General features: G+C 34.8%; 1 protein-coding gene across 1 annotated transcript in view; it reads left to right on the top strand.

The window, feature by feature from the left end:
* Positions 1–14,473, top strand: part of LOC128675987 (furin-like protease 2) — a 36,833-nt gene extending 22,360 nt beyond the window's left edge. Inside the window, exons 3-12 of the mRNA XM_053755862.1 lie at positions 346–477; positions 3,271–3,405; positions 4,321–4,628; positions 4,695–6,449; positions 6,526–6,641; positions 6,719–6,836; positions 6,918–7,472; positions 9,739–9,833; positions 11,250–11,437; positions 13,920–14,473. Coding sequence (XP_053611837.1) covers positions 346–477; positions 3,271–3,405; positions 4,321–4,628; positions 4,695–6,449; positions 6,526–6,641; positions 6,719–6,836; positions 6,918–7,472; positions 9,739–9,833; positions 11,250–11,437; positions 13,920–14,069 — 3,552 coding nt within the window. The 3' untranslated portion in view covers positions 14,070–14,473. The remainder of the gene's footprint in view (positions 1–345; positions 478–3,270; positions 3,406–4,320; positions 4,629–4,694; positions 6,450–6,525; positions 6,642–6,718; positions 6,837–6,917; positions 7,473–9,738; positions 9,834–11,249; positions 11,438–13,919) is intronic.
* The last annotated feature ends 4,952 nt before the right edge of the window (positions 14,474–19,425 follow it).

Here is a 19,425-nt window from a genome sequence, read left to right as displayed (position 1 = left end):
ACATAAACTACAACAAATGAATATCAACCTTAATCGAGAAGACATAAGGCTCAATATATTTCTATAAAATATGGGGACGGTTGTCAGGCTGCGGTTTTATTTATTATTACTACTGGTTTGATTCTTTATTTCGTCAAATGACTCATAGTTAAAATGGTCTGTCTTGCGGCTCGATCTCGTCTTAGACCAGCAATGAATTCGGTCCCAATCGAGCATAATTTTTGTAATTGTAATTAATAAAGATTTTAAATAAATTAAAACAAAATATACAATGGCGGTTATATCGATAAATCTTCAAACATTTTTACAATTATTCTCTCTACAATAAATCCACTTTGTCATCAGGTGCGATGGGTGATGCAGCAACGGGAGCTCCGGAGGACGAAGCGCGACCACCACTGGACCCCTAGGCACGTCATGAGGCAGTCCAGCTCCCCGTCATTCCCGGATCCATTGTTCAAGGAACAGTGGTACTTGGTATGTTCGGTTTTCAGTTTTCACCATTAGATAATGTGATGGTTTTATCCGAGCGAAGCCAGGAGTTTAGTTGTCTGATTTTTTGCGGTTATGTCGCAAGAGGAGTCTATGTCCGCAACACGAAAACTAACTATATATCTGGGGGGCTACCACAAAACATAAATCATGTAGCACGATATTGCGTCCACACGTTCTCTCTTTTTTTACACGATATGGGAAAAAGAGACAGTATGTGGACCTGAACGTGCTACGAACTTGTATGAATCGTGGGTAAGATTTCTGGATATCAAGCACGATTTACGTATCAGCGACTTTTTCGTTCATACGTTCCATGCAAGCGAAAATCGATGTCGATTCCGTGTTGAACAGAATTATTCCCAAAGATGTTAATCTCATAACGTATATAGAAACTACAGTAATGTTCAGCGAATTCTTTCGTTGAATAAATTTGCCCAGAATTTTACCGTGAATGGCTTAGTCTGATCACTTGAATGCATTTTCTGTCTGTTCGCGCGGGTTCATTCACTTGTAAATTCCCGTACTTGTAAAATATATGCCGTCTGCTAGTTCCCTCGTCTTTGTCATTTATACTTTGATTATTTTAAAATTAAATGTTCAGAAGTTTATTATAGGAAAATAGAAAAATCTTTTTTGATAGTTTTTATAAGTGTTAAAACACAAAAAATAATAAAAAAAAAAAATTATTAAATTTGCTGAGTAAAATTGTTTGTGTACCTATATCGTAATTCTTCTTTTTCTTTACGTGCATATTCATAACTGAGGTGTTGGTCGTCTGTTCATTAAATTTAGTCTTATCGATTATTCGACTTTTTTGATCACATAGAATGTGTTAGGTAATATTGTTTTGTAAATATTTTCTACATTTTGTTCAAATTATTACATTAATTCATAACGGTTTAAGTAATAGAAGTATTTATAAACAATAATAATCGAAAAAAATAGAAGTTAACAATAATAAAGTATGTCGCAATGTTTCGCGTTCCTGCCAAGTAAAATTGAAGAATTTTAAATTATATGTAGTGGAATCCCATCCCAACTAATATTATAAATGCAAAAGTAAGTTTGTTTATTACCTCTTCACGCATTATCTACTAGACCGAATGTTATGAAATTTGGTACACGGATAGAAAATAACACTGGAGTAACACATAGTGTACTTTTATCCAGAAATTCCCACGGAAACGAAGCCCTGGGGCGCAGCTAGTATAAATAGTTAGTCTAATAAAACGAATTGTTTATTTAATTCAAATCCCCTTTGCCAACCCTACTAAAATTGGTAACAATTCCTCGGACGCTCCTTATAAGCTTAGCCTTCATTCCAATTCCATTTATTTTACAAAATGTATGTTATTTGTATAACAAATTTGGCTTTTGTACAGAAATACCTGTATATTCCTATATAAACACTTTCTTGCACATTTGTTTCAAAGACCTAAGTTACTATGCACCAAATTTACTTTTACTTTTAGTGACTTAGTTGCGGAGTAACAACTTTGTTTTAGGAAAATTGTTACGTTTAATAAGTGAGTGACTTACAACAATATTATCTTACCACTAAGTTTTATACCGCTAAGTGACTGTTGGAATTTAACTAGTTATATACTTACGCATAACAAAGGTGTTTGTTTTAAAATCATTGCCATAACTATAATTTGTTTTGATTACTTTCATAATGAGCATACTGTGATTTATATTTATATTTTATAAAAAAAGGTACCTGACCTTTTCCTTAAACTTTTCACCCACAGTTCTAGATACTCAGTACACATATATTTAGTGAGCTTGTGGCTTCACAATTCCGAATGCAACCGGAGACGCGTGGATGAGAGAGAATGATTAAATAATCTTTTACAATCGAACCATCATAATTTAAAAAATCCATGCAATTTTGCTGTGCACTACACATGCTAGATATGCGTTCGGTGAGCACGGGTTTTTGTGGTTATTTTTTAAACTAACCACGGGCATCACGGCGTCACAGCCCCGAATGCGAAGAGAGAGAGTATGGCAATATTATTAACGACCTTTTATTTTTTTTATTCTAGAGTCCTCTCCTTGTAATGTGTGATTGTGAAGATCCTGTTCTTAGGCGAGAACTACTTTATTAACTAAAAATTACTTAAATCGGAAAAAATATAAATTATCCCCATTTAACAATATTGATACAGATGTAAATTGTAATAAGCATCGAGTCCGTTGTTAACGTCCACATGCTGTCTCTTTTTCCCATATCGTGTACGCATCGTGTAAAAAAATAGAAGAGAATGTGTTGACGCAATGACGTACTACGTGTTTTATATTTCATGGTATCCGCCCTGAATCTGACTCAAAACGGCGCTCGAGCGTTTTGAGCAGACTCACATTGACAAACGAGTATTGTATGCCTGACTCGAGTCAGCGCTCTGTATTGTATGTATACAAACTGCTCAAACGTCGACTGGCAGTTCACAACACTACTTGAAGATCACATCACATCACATCACATCGCAAGTAACTGACGGAATGTCAAATAAAGATAAAGGTCAAGGCCAGGAGAAGTGAAAAATATTTGACAAGTATGAGTGATGTGACGTGATGTGACTTTCGAGTTTTACGGAATCGCAAAGCTGCACCCTGATGGACAGTTTAGTTCACTATTGTGTGCGACTACCTGCCACTAGATGGCGGTAAGTAGTCGTAAAACTCATGTCAGACTTGAATAAAATCTGACACCAGTGTTAATAATAACACACGATGTGATGATATTGGTATTAATTTCAAAGTGTGTTACAGAATGGAGGCGCAGCCGACGGGTTGGACATGAACGTGGGGTACGCCTGGAGAAAGGGGTACACGGGTAAAGGGGTTGTTATAACTATCTTAGACGATGGTATCCAGCCTAACCACCCCGACCTGTCACAGAATTATGTGAGTGCTCCGAGTGTTATCTTTAGATGAGTGATCCCATATGTTACGCACGTTTTGTAGACATATAAAATATTTATTTGTTCTGTAATAAACAAATTTACATGATACTTCGTACAGTCGACTATATATAACATATAACGTGTTTGGCTCATTCAACTTTTAAAGTAATTGTTTTTGTCACCTTGAAATAAGATTTTTTTTTCATTTTAATTTTTTATTTCATATACTTATATTATAGGCTTAATTTAAAAAAACAATTAATACTTTATCTTTAAATGTTTTGTGACAATGCAGGGATTTTTTTTTATTTCTATACAAAGTCCCAAAATATCCTCAGTTATATCAACGCCTTTTAAACCCCGACGATGGAGTGGAGTTATACGTTTAACGTGTCTGTGTATTTGTATGTCTATCTGTGGCATCGTAGCAGCCAAATGGCTGAACCGACTTTGGTATATATATTTTTTATTTTGAAGCACTATTCTAATAGTTACATAGAGGTATATTCATTTAATTATATATGTGGTTGACTGTATGATATTTAAAACTTTTGATGATATACATATATTGATATTATTTTTCGAGTCTATTTGAAATTTTGTGTGATTATTATGATTACTATAAGTACTTGGAATAAAATACTTTTTAACGAGTTTTGTTAATGAACCTTAGGAACTAATAAACATCCCAAAATACGAATAGCTTTTTATGAAATAAAAAAAATGACTACTATTTATTTCAAAATGTGCTTGGCACAATTAGCTTAATAATTGTTTACTAATGCTAATATATACAATTAACATCGACATACAATTAACGTTACCAAAACAAACGCTGCCTATCCAATTAAATAAACCAATGCAAATCCAATTGGTCACCGGTGCGAAATTGTATTGAATAAAACCTCAATTCTAGGACCCTGCGGCATCGACAGACATAAACGGGAACGATACGGACCCGACCCCGCAGGACAATGGGGACAATAAACACGGTACCAGGTGCGCGGGAGAGGTCGCCGCGGTCGCCTACAATAGGTATTGTGGCGTCGGTATCGCATACAATGCCAGCATCGGAGGCGTCCGCATGCTAGACGGCCTTGTTAACGATGCAGTGGAAGCGCAAGCGCTCGGATTCAACACCCATCACATTGATATCTACAGCGCTTCCTGGGGACCCGAGGACGACGGCAAAACCGTCGATGGCCCCGGCCCCTTAGCTAGAAGGTATTGTCTAATTGCGCGCGATCGACTGCGGCTTGAGGCAGCTCATTAAAAAGTGTTTTGTTTCAGGGCTTTCATAAATGGAGTCACTAATGGCAGGGGAGGCAAAGGTTCTATTTTTATATGGGCGTCGGGCAACGGCGGAAGGCACACGGACTCCTGTAATTGCGACGGCTACGCTAATAGCATATTTACGATATCAGTATCGAGCGCCACTCAAGGCGGATATAAACCTTGGTATTTGGAGGAGTGCTCGTCCACTTTAGCGTCGACTTACAGTTCGGGAACGCCAGGAAGGGACAAAAGCGTTGCCACTGTTGACATGGACGTTCAATTACGGCCTGATCACATATGCACAGTCGACCATACTGGCACTTCGGCCTCTGCACCTTTAGCCGCCGGGATATGTGCGTTAGCTTTAGAAGCGAATCCTTCGTTAACTTGGAGAGACATTCAACATCTTGTCGTTATGACTTCACGATCCCAGCCTTTAGAAAAGGAAGAGGGATGGATCGTTAATGGCGTCAAAAGAAAAGTCAGTCATAAGTTTGGCTACGGACTAATGGATGCAGCTCAAATGGTCACATTAGCGGAACAATGGACTACGACGCCGCCCCAACATATTTGTAAGTCCCAAGAAATAAATGAAGATAAATCTATAGAGACGTCTTTTGGCTACACTATTTCTGTACATATGGACGTGAACGGCTGCAGTGGGACAATGAACGAGGTCAGATATTTGGAACATGTTCAATGTAAAATTTCACTGAGCTTTTTCCCAAGAGGTAATTTGCGAATACTGCTTACGTCGCCAATGGGAACTACGTCTACCCTTTTATTCGAGAGAACGCATGACGCGATCAGTTCCAACTTCGACGACTGGCCATTTTTGAGTGTACATTTTTGGGGTGAAAACGCAGAGGGCCGATGGACGCTCCAGATAATAAACGCCGGGAACAATCACGTAACACAACCGGGAGTGTTAAAAAAATGGCAGTTAATTTTTTATGGCACTGCTACGAATCCTTTACGTTTGAATAAAGGTAATTTCAAGACCAACTCTTATCAGCAGGAAAAATCCTACCACATAAACGATGTTTATGATGCTTCTGAGTATTCCCAATTTCTAAACGAGATCGAGCTTGGAATTTCCGATCGACGAAGTTATCCGAAAAACATTCCCTCGGCGCAGCGAAAAAATGTATTGGCGGACGCGAACGATAAGCAAGTACAGAGATTGTGCGACCCGGAATGCGATTCGCAGGGCTGCTACGGGAAGGGTCCCACTCAATGTGTTGCTTGTAAGCATTATCGATTGGACAATTCTTGTGTATCTAGATGCCCGCCACGTAGTTTTGTGAACCAAGGAGGCGTGTGTTGGCCCTGCCATGAATCGTGTGAAACGTGTGCCGGAGCAGGACAAGATTCATGCCTAACATGTGCCCCGGCACATTTACTTGTCATTGATTTAGCTGTATGCCTTCAACAATGCCCCGATGGGTATTACGAAGATCCCGATGCGAATGCTTGTTATCCCTGTGCGGAACACTGCGATATGTGCTCAGAACGTGCAGATATGTGCTCCTCGTGCGCCCATAATTATGTTCTGTATAATGGATCTTGTTTAGCCGCATGCCCACCCGGCACATTCCAAAAAGACGATTTCGGTTGCATGCCCTGCGACGAAACATGCGAGTCTTGTCATGGACCGAGCAACACGGATTGTGTTTCATGTAAAATAGGAGCTTATGCTTTTAAAAACCGCTGTATCCCTAAATGTCCCGTGGGGTACTACGCAGATGCACAAAGAAGAGAATGCTTACCGTAAGTAAAGTGGCCTTAATGATATCTACTTTTCATCCGCTCTGAATAAATGATAATACATTTTATGTTGTTTTAGATGTCCAATCGGTTGTTCAATTTGCACGTATGCCGTTTGTTCCGTTTGCAAAGAGAAATGGATTCTTACTAAAGGAGGAAATTGTCTTCCGGATGGCAATGACAAATGCGACACCAGTGAGTAATCTTCAGTAAACAATGATTCCTCTCAACGAGCTTTATTGAAATTCTCAATTCTTTTTTTTTCTTTCCAGGCGAGTATCACGAGGGAGGTCGTTGTAAAAATTGCCATTCGACTTGCGAGAAATGTAGCGGTCCAAATGAGTGGGATTGTTTATCTTGTTCAAGCCCTTTGTTATTGCAAGGATCGAGGTAATGGCACTTATTACGTGCGATTTTTCTTGACGAGCGGTAAACGGGGGATTTAATAATAATATTATTGTTATTTTTCAGATGTGTAGCTGAATGTGGACAAGGGTTTTACCAGACCGCTGGTAGATGTTCGCCGTGTTTGCACACATGTTCTTCTTGTGTTTCGAGATTGAATTGCACGTCTTGTGCTGGTGCCTTACGCCTGCAATCTGGGACTTGTCGGGCGACTTGTGCGCCCGGCTATTATCCTGATGAAGGGACGTGTTCGAAGTGTTATTTATCATGTGAGACATGTACCGGGCCTCGAAGAGATCAATGTGCTTCCTGTCCTCCCGGTTGGAGATTGGCAGCAGGGGAGTGTAGACCAGAATGTCCTCAGAACTTTTTTCCCTGGGGGGACAGTTGCCGTCGCTGTCATCATTACTGCCAAGATTGTCACGGCGCAGGACCACAACGGTGTACGTCTTGCCCACCACACTTTTCGTTGGAAGGTGGGCTGTGTGTGGAGTGCCTTAGTTCCCAGTATTATGAGCCAAGAACGAGGACCTGCCGTCCATGTCATGACTCGTGCAGATCATGTTCAGGACCCGGTCCAACTAGTTGTGTCACTTGTGCACATCCACTGCGATTAGATAGGTATGTTGGAAATTAATTTTTAGTTATTTAAATGTATAGTAAAAAAAAGCGGAAGTAGTAAATACGTGTTGCCAGAACAGAACTAATTCATAAAAGATCTAAATACTGATATTAGAAATGCGAAAATGTGTATGTTTGTTCTAGTTTTACAACAAAACGGATAATTAGATTGAGGTTAGTTTTGGTGTGTTATTAGTCCGTGACCTGGAGAGTGATATTTGCTTTACCGCGAGTGAAGCCACGGGCAAAAGTGTGTGTTGTGAGCAAAAGCTAGTAAAAAATAAAAGACATTAATAAGTCAATACATATATTTTGAATATAAAATACAACTTAAATCACATCACTAACCCAAAAATGCCATTTGTGATAACTTAAATGACGTAATAACATTTTATACTTTTATTTTCTTGTTTCCGGCTATGGCTTGTAAAATAAAAATGGCTCACGTAATAGCTATAAATACGTTTATTAATAGACGTAAAATAAAATTAATGAAGGCGCTTAGATGCGATAACGTCTGAGCTCGCAAAATTACGATTTTAATGCCAATAAAGGCTAGTACCGATCGGGACCATTCGGGAATTTATTCAACACGGAAACGGACGCAATAGTTGAAAATTTAAACTATTGAAATATTTAATTCGGCGAACATTCAATAGGTATCTGAATAAACCTGATGACTTTATTAATACTCTTTACAAAGCTGATTTCATTATATTTTAACATAAACTTTATTGATTTCAAACAGAATTTCAAAAACTAATTATTAAATGCGTAGGTATTTTTCACTTTGTAGCAAAAATTTAATTTTACAAAAATAAAAATGTTGTTTGTATTTTTTTTTTAATTAGATGAAAAATTTATAAAATTTGATTATAGGTAAAAAGAAAACACATTTCGTAATAATATTTTATAAATTAAAATCTAAAAGCAAGTTTTTCTTTGAAGTTAAGTACGAAACCCTCAAACGCGGTTACATTGAAGATCTACCTATATTCATTGATAAATCAGGTTTTTTAATTTATGTAATTTGACATTAAATAATGAATGGGCACATAAAGTATAAGAAGAAGGAATGAAAAGTTGATGGTGTGCACCCTTCTCAATATTGATTTGTCATTAATCTTAGCGTGTCTACGGCTAATGTATGGACCAATTGGGCTGTTAATAAGCAATTTGATTACACGAAATGTCGCATTAGCCGGCGTCAAGGACCTTAATACGCTCGGCTGATGGATGAGACTCGATCGACGAAAAATTCTAAGGGTTCCGTACAAAGGGTTAAACGGGACCTATTACTAAGGCTTCGCTGTCCGTCTGTCTGCGTGTCTGTCACCATGCTGTATCTCATTAATCGTGATAGTTAGATAATTTAAATTTCACAGATTAATAATTACCGCTATAACAAAAAATATTTGACATAACTAAAAACATTTACTTACTTAACACATAAACAACTATTTCTTTTCATCAGCTAAAGTTCACTGTTTTCGAAAAGTGTTTGAAAATAAACAATACTACATAATTATTGTGATCTGAATACTTAGTTATGTTGCTGACTGTACATTATTAGATATTGTCTCCATTTGGGGAATTAAAAGAATAATTTTATGCGCCCATGTTACAGCTGTCTAGACGGCCTAATTACTGACTTGTAATTCAATTACTGAAAATTTGCATTTGATTTCCATCCAATTATTCACAAAGGTTTATAAGATTAGAAAGTTTTGATCACATTTTATTTTATGTAATAAATTTTTATAATGATATTAAAAAAAAAATTTTCATATTTTATTTTTTTTTGTAATAAAAGGAAATATTTATTTTTAAAACAAATTTATAGCAAATTATATTAATTGAAGCTGCTGTTCTGCAAATAACCGACAGAGGTAACATTTGTACCTAATTGTATAAATAGAATTGCTAAGAGAACTAATGTTCCTAAGAGAAATAATGAATTGAAATCATCAATCGAAAAATTAATTAGTTGCGTAAATCCATCGAAAGAAATAATCGATAAAATAAACTTCAATTCGTTGAGAATCGGCCCCGATTAGTGGATCTAGTTTGAACAATCTATACTATTATTATAAAAACGTAAGCGTTTGTGAGTTTGTATGTTTGAGACGGGTAATCTCCAAAACTACCGAACCGATTTTTAAAATTATTTCAACATTAGAAAGGTTAAGCTTTATTTTATTTCAAAATTCCCAAGGGAGCGAAGCCTCGGGCGATATCTAGTGTTTAATATGATTTTAATTTTCAGGGTGAATCAAAAATGCTTGCCGTGCTGTACGGAAAGCTTATCGTTGTACACCAGTTACAATCAAACTGATTGTTGTCACTGTGATAAAGACATTGGTAAGTATTTGTTAACTGGACCTCATATACATTTATTTAGTTCAGAAATGTCGTACTTTGAGTTTCTCTGATCATAGTTAACTAAAGTTGACTCGTCCCACCTACTATTAAGGTTCCAACAGTCGACTTTAACGTTAACTTTGTAACGCCGCGCATTATGACCTCTTTAGTCATATCGTGTGCGCGCTGGCATGATTTTATTTCTTTATAATATGTATATATATATATATATATATATATATATATATATATATATATATATATATATATATCATAATATAAAAATAATCTTCCAACACTCCACAGGGAAGCAACGTGCCCAAAACACTGGCAGGGTTTCCTGCCAGGGGTAATTGTATTGCGAGACTTATACGCTAAAAGATGCCAACACTCAAATAATTTACACACATTACAAACAGATGACAAAGTCCTTTCGATCCAAAGGCGGCTTTTTAATCATTACACCTCAACCGCTTCAAATTAATCAAATTAGTGTTAATGTGGTGATATTTTGGTGGTTCAATCTATTTTCAGTAGTTGCCGGTTAATTAATATCACTATTCGAAATTGATAAATTTACTGTAAAATGATAATTCGATTTAATGAATAACGGTTTATGTCTCCTCAATTACGTTTCATTTTTTTTTTATTTAGCTACCTACTATTTTATTACCTAAATAGTTATTAATTAAATGATATATGGTTGTTTTTCTCATAGAGAAGAAAAATTATAACATACTGATAAAAACATAGCTGACAAACAGCTAAGTTATCCTATCATACTAATATTATGAATGTGAGGATGTATGTGTGTATGATGTTTGCTACTATTTCAGGCATAACTTTAACTCTAACCGAATTACAAGTAGAGAATTATAACCTGGAATAACACATAGGGTACTTTTTATCCCGAAATTCCCACGGGAGCGTAGCCCTGGTGCATAGTCAATCAATTAAATTTCAATTAAAATTGAAAATTAGTATTACTAAAAATTGGTTTCGAATATAAATTTTTAAACTGTGTATGATTTGTAAATATTTTTAAATGTATGAGTGAGTGAGAGAGCAATGCGCGGCGTACGGTTCCGTTTTAGAATAGTACCTCCCGTGGATGTCGTAGAAGGTGACTAAGGTACACAAAGCTTTAACAGCTGATAGGCAACGATAGCATTCCCGAGGGTTGACGTCGTGGCTGTAAAATCATAGCCAAATCGTACACATGTCATGGCAATTTTTTGCATGATGCATAATCATTCTAAGTTGAATAATTAATTTTGATTTTTTTATAAACTGGATGTTTATGCCGGTTAAACAGATTCGGCATACATTGCTGGTATTTTATTGCGATAAATAAAATTTCGTACACAAACTATGCAATGTTAGAAATTCAGCGATTAAATTTACAATGTCTTTCAGGTGGTTGTCTTAACGGATCGTCGGCTGGCAAGCGGCGGATAGCTGAAAACATACGAACACACATAACTAGGTCATTCTTTGTTGACGATTCTATCAAAGATTCCAGTATCATAGACCGCAACTTGCTGACTGTATGGAGTATAGGCTCTACTTTATTGGCTGTTATAGCCATTGTCATTATTATTAAGGTACGTTCTATATTGTTTATTTATTTATTTATTTAGCTAAATACAACGGTACACAATATGTATCCTTTTAAAGTATTAGTAAGAAAAAATAGGTACTTACAAAAAATTCTTAGAAAAACACAATATTATCATTCTAAACATGTTGTTGACTCACATTCGTCAATCTCACAAAACTGCAAACAATTCCTGACAAGCATCTTCCATCCATCCACGAACACATCACATTGATTTTTGAACACATCAGATTGTTATATTTTTATGGTATATCATGCTGAATGCCCACAACGTAGGCTTCTGCAACGTCAGATTTTGTCACGCGCTCTTTATTTGTTGTCCAAAATGACTATACAGGACGCAAACATATTTGTCCAAATATTTAATACTTTTCTCTCGGAATCGACAGTGCTGTGTTAACTAAGAATCTATTGGTTCAGTTCACCCCAGGTGGATCAGGCACTGCGCGACCTAAAATATAGAATTGTATAATAACACAAAAAAAAAACGAAATTCTATTCGTTGTCCGAATATAATTGTAATAACACAACTTATGAAAAACGAAATTCTATTTGTTGTCGGAAATTTAGTTTTAGTTAGCACAGTACTCGTATAAATGAGCACTAGAGCTCAGCCTTTAGGCGCTTTTGCCACCCTCCGGAATCTGGAATACAACACAATGCAGTCACACAACACTTCAGAAAAACATCATAATTATCGTCTCATGATCTGTGTACAATAAAAATTGAATTCAAATTTTGTACAAAAACTTAAAAAAGTTCAAATTTAGAACTAGAGCGATCAGTTTAACTTAACGGCATAAAATTTAAAAATAATATTGCTTGCGGAATTTCATAATTTTTCAATGTTAAAATACAACCGTTATACTTCGCGTGCGTGTAGCGATTCGGCTGCATCGTAGCGTTTTGCTGTGTTTAGGTAATTACACCCAAAATTTGAGTAATGGCCGTTCTGCAAAATGATTCTCTTTGTTGGCAAGCGGCGTGCTAATTTATGTTGTTACAAAATTATGGCTTCAACTTTTATGACATAGCGCTGTTTCCTTCTTCAATAAGTAATGCTGATTTTAAACTTCTGTGCAATAATAATTTAAAGAAGTCAAATTCAAAATTCAAATTCAAATCATTTATTCAGAAATTAGACCTTCACAGACACTTTTTCTCATCAATTTTTATATTTATAGTTATTTCTCACAAGCTACAAACTACTGGCATTTCGGAACGACCACTGCTGAGAAGAAATGCCGAAAGAAACTCATTTGAACAGTGTTGGTCCCTATTATGCCAGATCGGCTTACCATTATTGTTTCTTACAATGTTTTTTTTTCTAATAATATATAAAAGTTATCAATTCAATAATATTAAATATTAAGTATCAATTCAATAATATAATAGAATACTATTAATAAAGTTTATTTGTTTGTTTGTTAGTAATAACTTTATTGCACGAATGAGTACATTAATCAAAAAATAATACAAGAAGGATACATTGTACAACGGCGGACTTATCCCATGTAGGGATCTCTTACAGTCAACCGGCGATAGGTTGAGAGGACGTGTATACAGTAGCAGGCTCGTCAGAAGTAATAACATACAGCATGAACAGAGAAGACTATAAATTGTAAGAAAATAAACAAATATACTTAGGAAAAGTAAAATCTAAATAAATAAATACATAAATATATATAACAATAACAAAAAAAATACATAAAATTGATATAAATACATATTAGAAATAACATACAATTATGAATACATATTAATACAAAAGTTTACATTTAGTACCTAGATTTTGGTGGCTTTTTGCAGTTCATTGGAAAATAGGAAATTATTTGTCAGCTTAGGTAGGGACTCACTGTGTAAAGTTTATAACCAACCTAACGATGTTACTATTAACATCGTTAGTCAATATATCAGGTCAAAATCAAGAATAATAATCCAGTCAAAATCATAAAAGTTATAAGAAAAATCTGTTTTTGACATAAATTTAATATACCTGCACGTTAGAAAAATGGTATATTGAACATCAATGTCATACTTATTGGTAACATATTAGAGTGATTGGTAAAATATTATGCCAGCTCCACACTACGGGCGAACTCAGACAGGTCCGTGTGAATGGGACTTGACGTACATTGCTAAGTTTATATATGAAATTTTTTAACCGGAGGGAAAATCTTGCAATATAAAGAATTGACGCCTTAACAAAAGTTGTTCAACCTGACGAGCATTTTTGGTTGAAATATAAAAATGAATCATAATGGCTCAGCTAAACTACTTACCTATAGGAAATATAGTAAACATTTTTCAGTCTGAAGAGCGATGAGTATGACGCTGTCTGTACAGTTAAATTTCTCTAATAATTTTGACTCCTTATCAAAAATTGTTCGGCCACGCGAACAAAGTCGCGGTAACCAGCTAGTTTCAAATATCATAATTAGATATTAACAATATAAATTTATCCACAGCTAAAAACAAGGCGGCAAAACCATCACGCTTTGTTTCCGAAAACAGAATACTCCCAACTGACCACCGTCGATGAGGATCTGGTAGTTCTAACGTCATCAACTACACTGGCCAGTGAAAACAGACAAACTATGTGTGAGGAACCAACATAGCGAAATATGTCAATACCGGTAGATTATACAATACAGACTGAAATGTAGATGGATTACAAATTGTACATATTTGTATAACCGTTGACGAATGTCATAGAGTGGATATGATATTTAATATCTAGATACGATTTTGTTTTTATCTATTAAATGCTATTTATGTTACTTGGTCCGTTACTATAAAAATCTTTTGCAAAAATATATATTTATGGTCTAAAAAAAAAGGTGTAGCATATCCAAAAAAAATACTATAAAAATGTTTTAAAATTTGTGGCCGTCCAAATTAAAAAGGACCTTATGGCGCCCGGCACTTCGCCATTATTGCCGTTGTTTTGTATTCGAACAGCTGCCATAAGGTCCCTTTTGATTTAGACGGCCACATTTAATATAATCTAAATATTATATTTTAGAAATCTAAATGCTGAAAGACTTCTGCTTCTTCTTCTTGGCGAGTCGATATGGCTAGTCTTCTTTGTATGTGGACGCTCTCCAACGATATCGGAAATCATTTTCCCCGTACAAGTGTGTGTCACGGGCACAGCAAATTGTCAGTGGCTAACATTAAGTCATTTCGAGTACAAGAGTTATGGCTGTTTATGTAATGTGAGACCAGTGCGTGGCCAGTTTTATTGCTTTATCGTTAGCTTTTTAGAGGTCCTTCATGGTAAGGTATAGAAAATTGAAGTCTTTAAGAGGTCTTTTATGGTTAATGAAGTGGGACAGTTAGAGAGAGAGAAAGAGAGAGAAGTGGGACAGCTAGTCTATTCGCATATAACATACCGCTTACCGTTATAGTAGAAACAAAGTTGGTAGAAATCTGACCCGTCATATACCAAACATATTGTAATCTTTAAACGCAAAAACAATTTTTATTTTTTTTATTTTATAATCCTAATTTTGGCTAACAGTATCAAGTGTTTCACATGTTACATTCAACTATTTCCCAAATTTCCAATTCAAATGTAAATGTTCATACCAGAGGGCTCTTTTATGTAACATATTGTGAGGATCTCACGCAATAAACTTTGTTTTGTGTATGTGCAAATGGCGGCACTTACAAAACAAAATGACAAGATTTGGGATGTAGTTGTGATGGTTATTTATTTGTTTATACTACTTTTGTTAACAGGTTAATATTTGGAAAGGCCACATAGATAAAAAAATCAGAAATTATATCGATCTAGTGCGATTCGAACTCGTGTAGAGAGTCTCCCCACATTGTCACCCTTCATTATCAACATCAATAAATTTAAGAACGAGATTCTTGTCGATGGAATATTTTCCATTCTACTCTGTTTGGCATGCTTGATACGCTTAAATTCTAATGTGTTGTATATAATCAAGATTATATACGTCATTATTATATGCCGTATGTAATCAAGATTATATACGCTACCTTACGATTATATTTCCTTTTTCGTGCATCTTTCTCCGACAGGCGCACGAGTGATTTTATAAGGGTACCATTTTTCCTTCTGAGGTACGAAACTTTAAATAATAGGCCATTATCGAGAGATTGTCGATAGTTTGACGACAAATGAAATATCCATAGGATTATTGACAATATCGATCCTGTCAATCACATAAGTGTATCGATGTATAAAATGTCTACTTTATTGACCATATTTATGTATTTTAGTTAAATTAATATACGTTTAACTTGCGTGTAAATCAATCATGTGTAATGAATATAATTCATCGCAATTATGGATTGAATTAATAACTGTGAAATTTTATAGATAGATACCAGTCAAAGTGTTAAATTACATATTCTTTTTAATTATATTTGATAGCTGTTGTTATATAGGTATTCCACATTTTGTTCGAATATTATATACGGTCGATATATCTGCCGTATAATGTACAGTGAGTACATATAATAATTTTCCTCTATAAACTATACTGATTTCTGAATAAAAACAAAGAAATATTAAGAAACACAGTTTTATATTTTAAATTATAAAATTAGCTAACACAATATGCATTGAATAATTTAATTTTGTGGGTAATGTATTGTTACAAATAGTATTGAAATTTGTATTGCTCGAAGCGCCACGAAAATGTGATTTAATATTAATATTTCCAATGCATTTCAAATGTAATTATTTACTGAACTGTTGTTTATTAAACGGACCAGATTTTGTATGTTCATGGGACCTAAACGTTTGCTTATTTCCATATGTTCCCGCACACTAGCGCCGTCTTTTAATTCTTAGTTAAAAATATAATAAATTTATTTTGTTAGACAAATTAAAAAATCCCCGACTTTCAATATTTATTCCCCTAGCACTTGAAATAGCTGAACCGATTTAGAGCAAACATAACCACAGTATAAAAAAATAGCTATCAAATAAAAAAAAACCGCATCCAGATCGGTTCACCCGTTGATGAGCTACGGTGCCACGTACAACACAGACAGACAGACAGATTTAGAGGTCAAACTAATAACATCTCTCGGGTTGGGGGCTAAAAAATAATGTTTTAACAGATTATGCCACACTAGATAAAAAAATTAAATACAAAGTATAATAGTTTTCTATAAAACACTTTTGTCACAGTTGACTAAACGGATTTTTATGATCACTGTTTTCGTTTTTGTCAACTGTGACTTGTGTAATGTAAAGCTGTAATATACTTTCTAATAAAATTCTTTATTTAGTGTGGCGTTATCTGTTCAAATATATTTTTTTAGTTTTTCAAAAGATCTCCTGGCCGCCCTCGACGAAAGTGGTTTGATGACATAAAGGATTGGAACGGACTTAGATACAACCGACTGAAAATAACGGCCCAAAGCCGCGAGGGTTTCCGTATGCTGACCTTCATACTTCAATTCGAAGATGTCACTTCATGATGGTGTTCAGTTTTTAACTAACACTAATGTGCGGATACATAGCGCCTTCATTGATATATCTGTTTCGATATGTCGTGTAGAATTTAATATTAACATATCTAAATGTGACTTTTTTCAGGGGCTAAAATTGTTGAACTTTCATTCGTTTTTTTTTTTTCATTGTAAATAGAATATCCAATTATAACTGTACGCTAAGATCATTGTGTAAATATGTAAATAGATGACAATTGTAAATATATTAATGGTTTTTATGACGGACATTACAAATTGTTTTATTTATAAATATACTAGTTTTCCAGCGGCTTGGTCAGCGTGAATTTCCTACGGGAACAGGACTTTTTCCGAGATGAATATCCTGCTACATATCAATAACTACATATGTGAAATTTCTACAAAATTGGTTGAATATATGAAAAATGAATAAACTCACAATAATGATATTTTAAAACATGCCAAAACCGATACTCGTGTATAAATTCTTAGGTTAGGTAAACAAGTATAGTGATATTTTTAACGTACCTGTTTACTTATCAGTTCTTGGGAGAAGTTTTCCTATTTTAGAATTAATGTTTTTAATAATGAAAATTGAAATATAGTTACCTAACTGCTCATAACTTTGAATTATTTAATGGTAGAAATGTAATTTGTATAGGTGTTTATATGTTATTACTAATATAGGCGTGTGTAAGGCCATTACATAATATGTTTTCTAAATAATAGACCAATTAAGTAAATAGTTTTAAATATTCGTAATCAGAGTACGGGATAAGGAATGTTTATTGTCGCAACAATTAATCTACATTCGATTGAGTGCACCGTATATTTAGTACAAAAACATTAATAACACTGGCCACACATGTTAGAAAGTTTGTTAGTAAATAATTGAGGGTATGTTACGGTAAGTTGTCATTTTAAAACAATTTTTTTACTTTACTTGTAAAATTAATTTACTTGTAAAAAACCTATTGTAGGTTTTTTACAAGTAAAATATTAAACCTATTGTAGGTTTTTTACAAGTAAAATCATATTAACTCCTAAGGCCTGTTTCAGCGCTAGCTAATGATTGATAAATTCAAATTCAAATCATTTATTCAGAAATTAGACCTTCACAGGCACTTTTTCTCGTCAATATTTATAGTTTCTCACAAGCTACAAACTACTGTAAAGTATCTGATAGTCTATATAATAACATATCGAATAGATAGCGTTAAATTGTGTTGTATATTCTGTCAGTATATAATATAATAATTTAAAAGAAAGTGGGGGAAAAAGATCATATAAATTGTACGGAACTCTCATCACGCGAGTTCCGAGTTGAACTCGTGAGAAGAGGGTACTAAAAAGGCGTAGAAAATAGTGGAAAAAATTCGGAAAAGGTAAGCCAACAAAATAATTATCTATTAATGACAACATGGTAATTAACTTCAAAATCAGTAAATAAATAATATTCGTGCATAGAAAGGAACCTGAAAGTAAAGGAGAATAAGGAGTGCGCCATTAGTGGGACGACAATAAAAACAAATTACCGACACTGCTGGCGAAACGTATTATACACACGGCTCTTTAAAATGTACTGGAATTCTGGAAAGTGTAATAGAAACTACTTATCCCAACTATTTTACCGAGAGAGCGAAGCGAGAGTGGTCTACAAATCAACTTGGGGCAAAAATATTTTTTTTGTATGTATGTATGTTGTTTGTAACGCGATAACTTTCGATTTAAAAGCTATGTGGGATATATCTATAGAATTTTTAAGTTCGTGGGGCAAAATCAGTTAAAAGTTGTTTTTGACATATTCACAATTTTGAAAAATCTCATCAAACATTTATTGTGTTCACGAGGAATCGTTATTGAATACACCGTAAGGGTAATGAAACTAGTGGTCTTCTAGTTTGGCAACTTTTGGCCCTGGCTACCCCGTAAGGGATAGAGACGTGATACTGTATCTGTCTGTATACTGGGAGGAATCACTGTGTAATATAAGGTACGGTCTACCGTTCAATCCACTATACCCTGCATAGATTTTATTCCGAGGTGATAGGGAACCAACCTGCAATGATTTTTTGCAGTACCTATGATATGATGACACACGGATGGTTTGGATGTACAGTTAACTGTACATCCAAATCACCCGTGTGTCTCATGTAACTAACTCGAGAGATAAACAGTCTCGCATCCGAAATACATCTTCTGGAAGGGAACAAATGCCGTGAGAAAATAAGCCTTTATTTTCACAGTCAGTGGCGACACAAATTAAAAATACTGCAGATTACTCACCTGATGATCTTGATCATTAACATCGACACATGATATTCTAATCAACCATTTAATTCGATAATTGTATTAAAAGTGCTATGAACTAGTCAAGTTTGACGTTAGCTTTTTAATCTACGCAGAAAAACGCGAAGTACGCCCTTTTATCTAAACGTCAGCACGTTAATGTTAAAGTGGACTGGTGCAACTCTAACAAGACAGTATGAGAACGTAAATTGTAACCAAAATTTTCAA

Source organism: Plodia interpunctella, chromosome 15 (genome assembly GCF_027563975.2).
Source record: "Plodia interpunctella isolate USDA-ARS_2022_Savannah chromosome 15, ilPloInte3.2, whole genome shotgun sequence".
In the NCBI taxonomy this organism is placed as follows: Eukaryota; Metazoa; Arthropoda; class Insecta; order Lepidoptera; family Pyralidae; genus Plodia; species Plodia interpunctella.
This window is presented reverse-complemented; position numbering and strand designations above follow the sequence as displayed.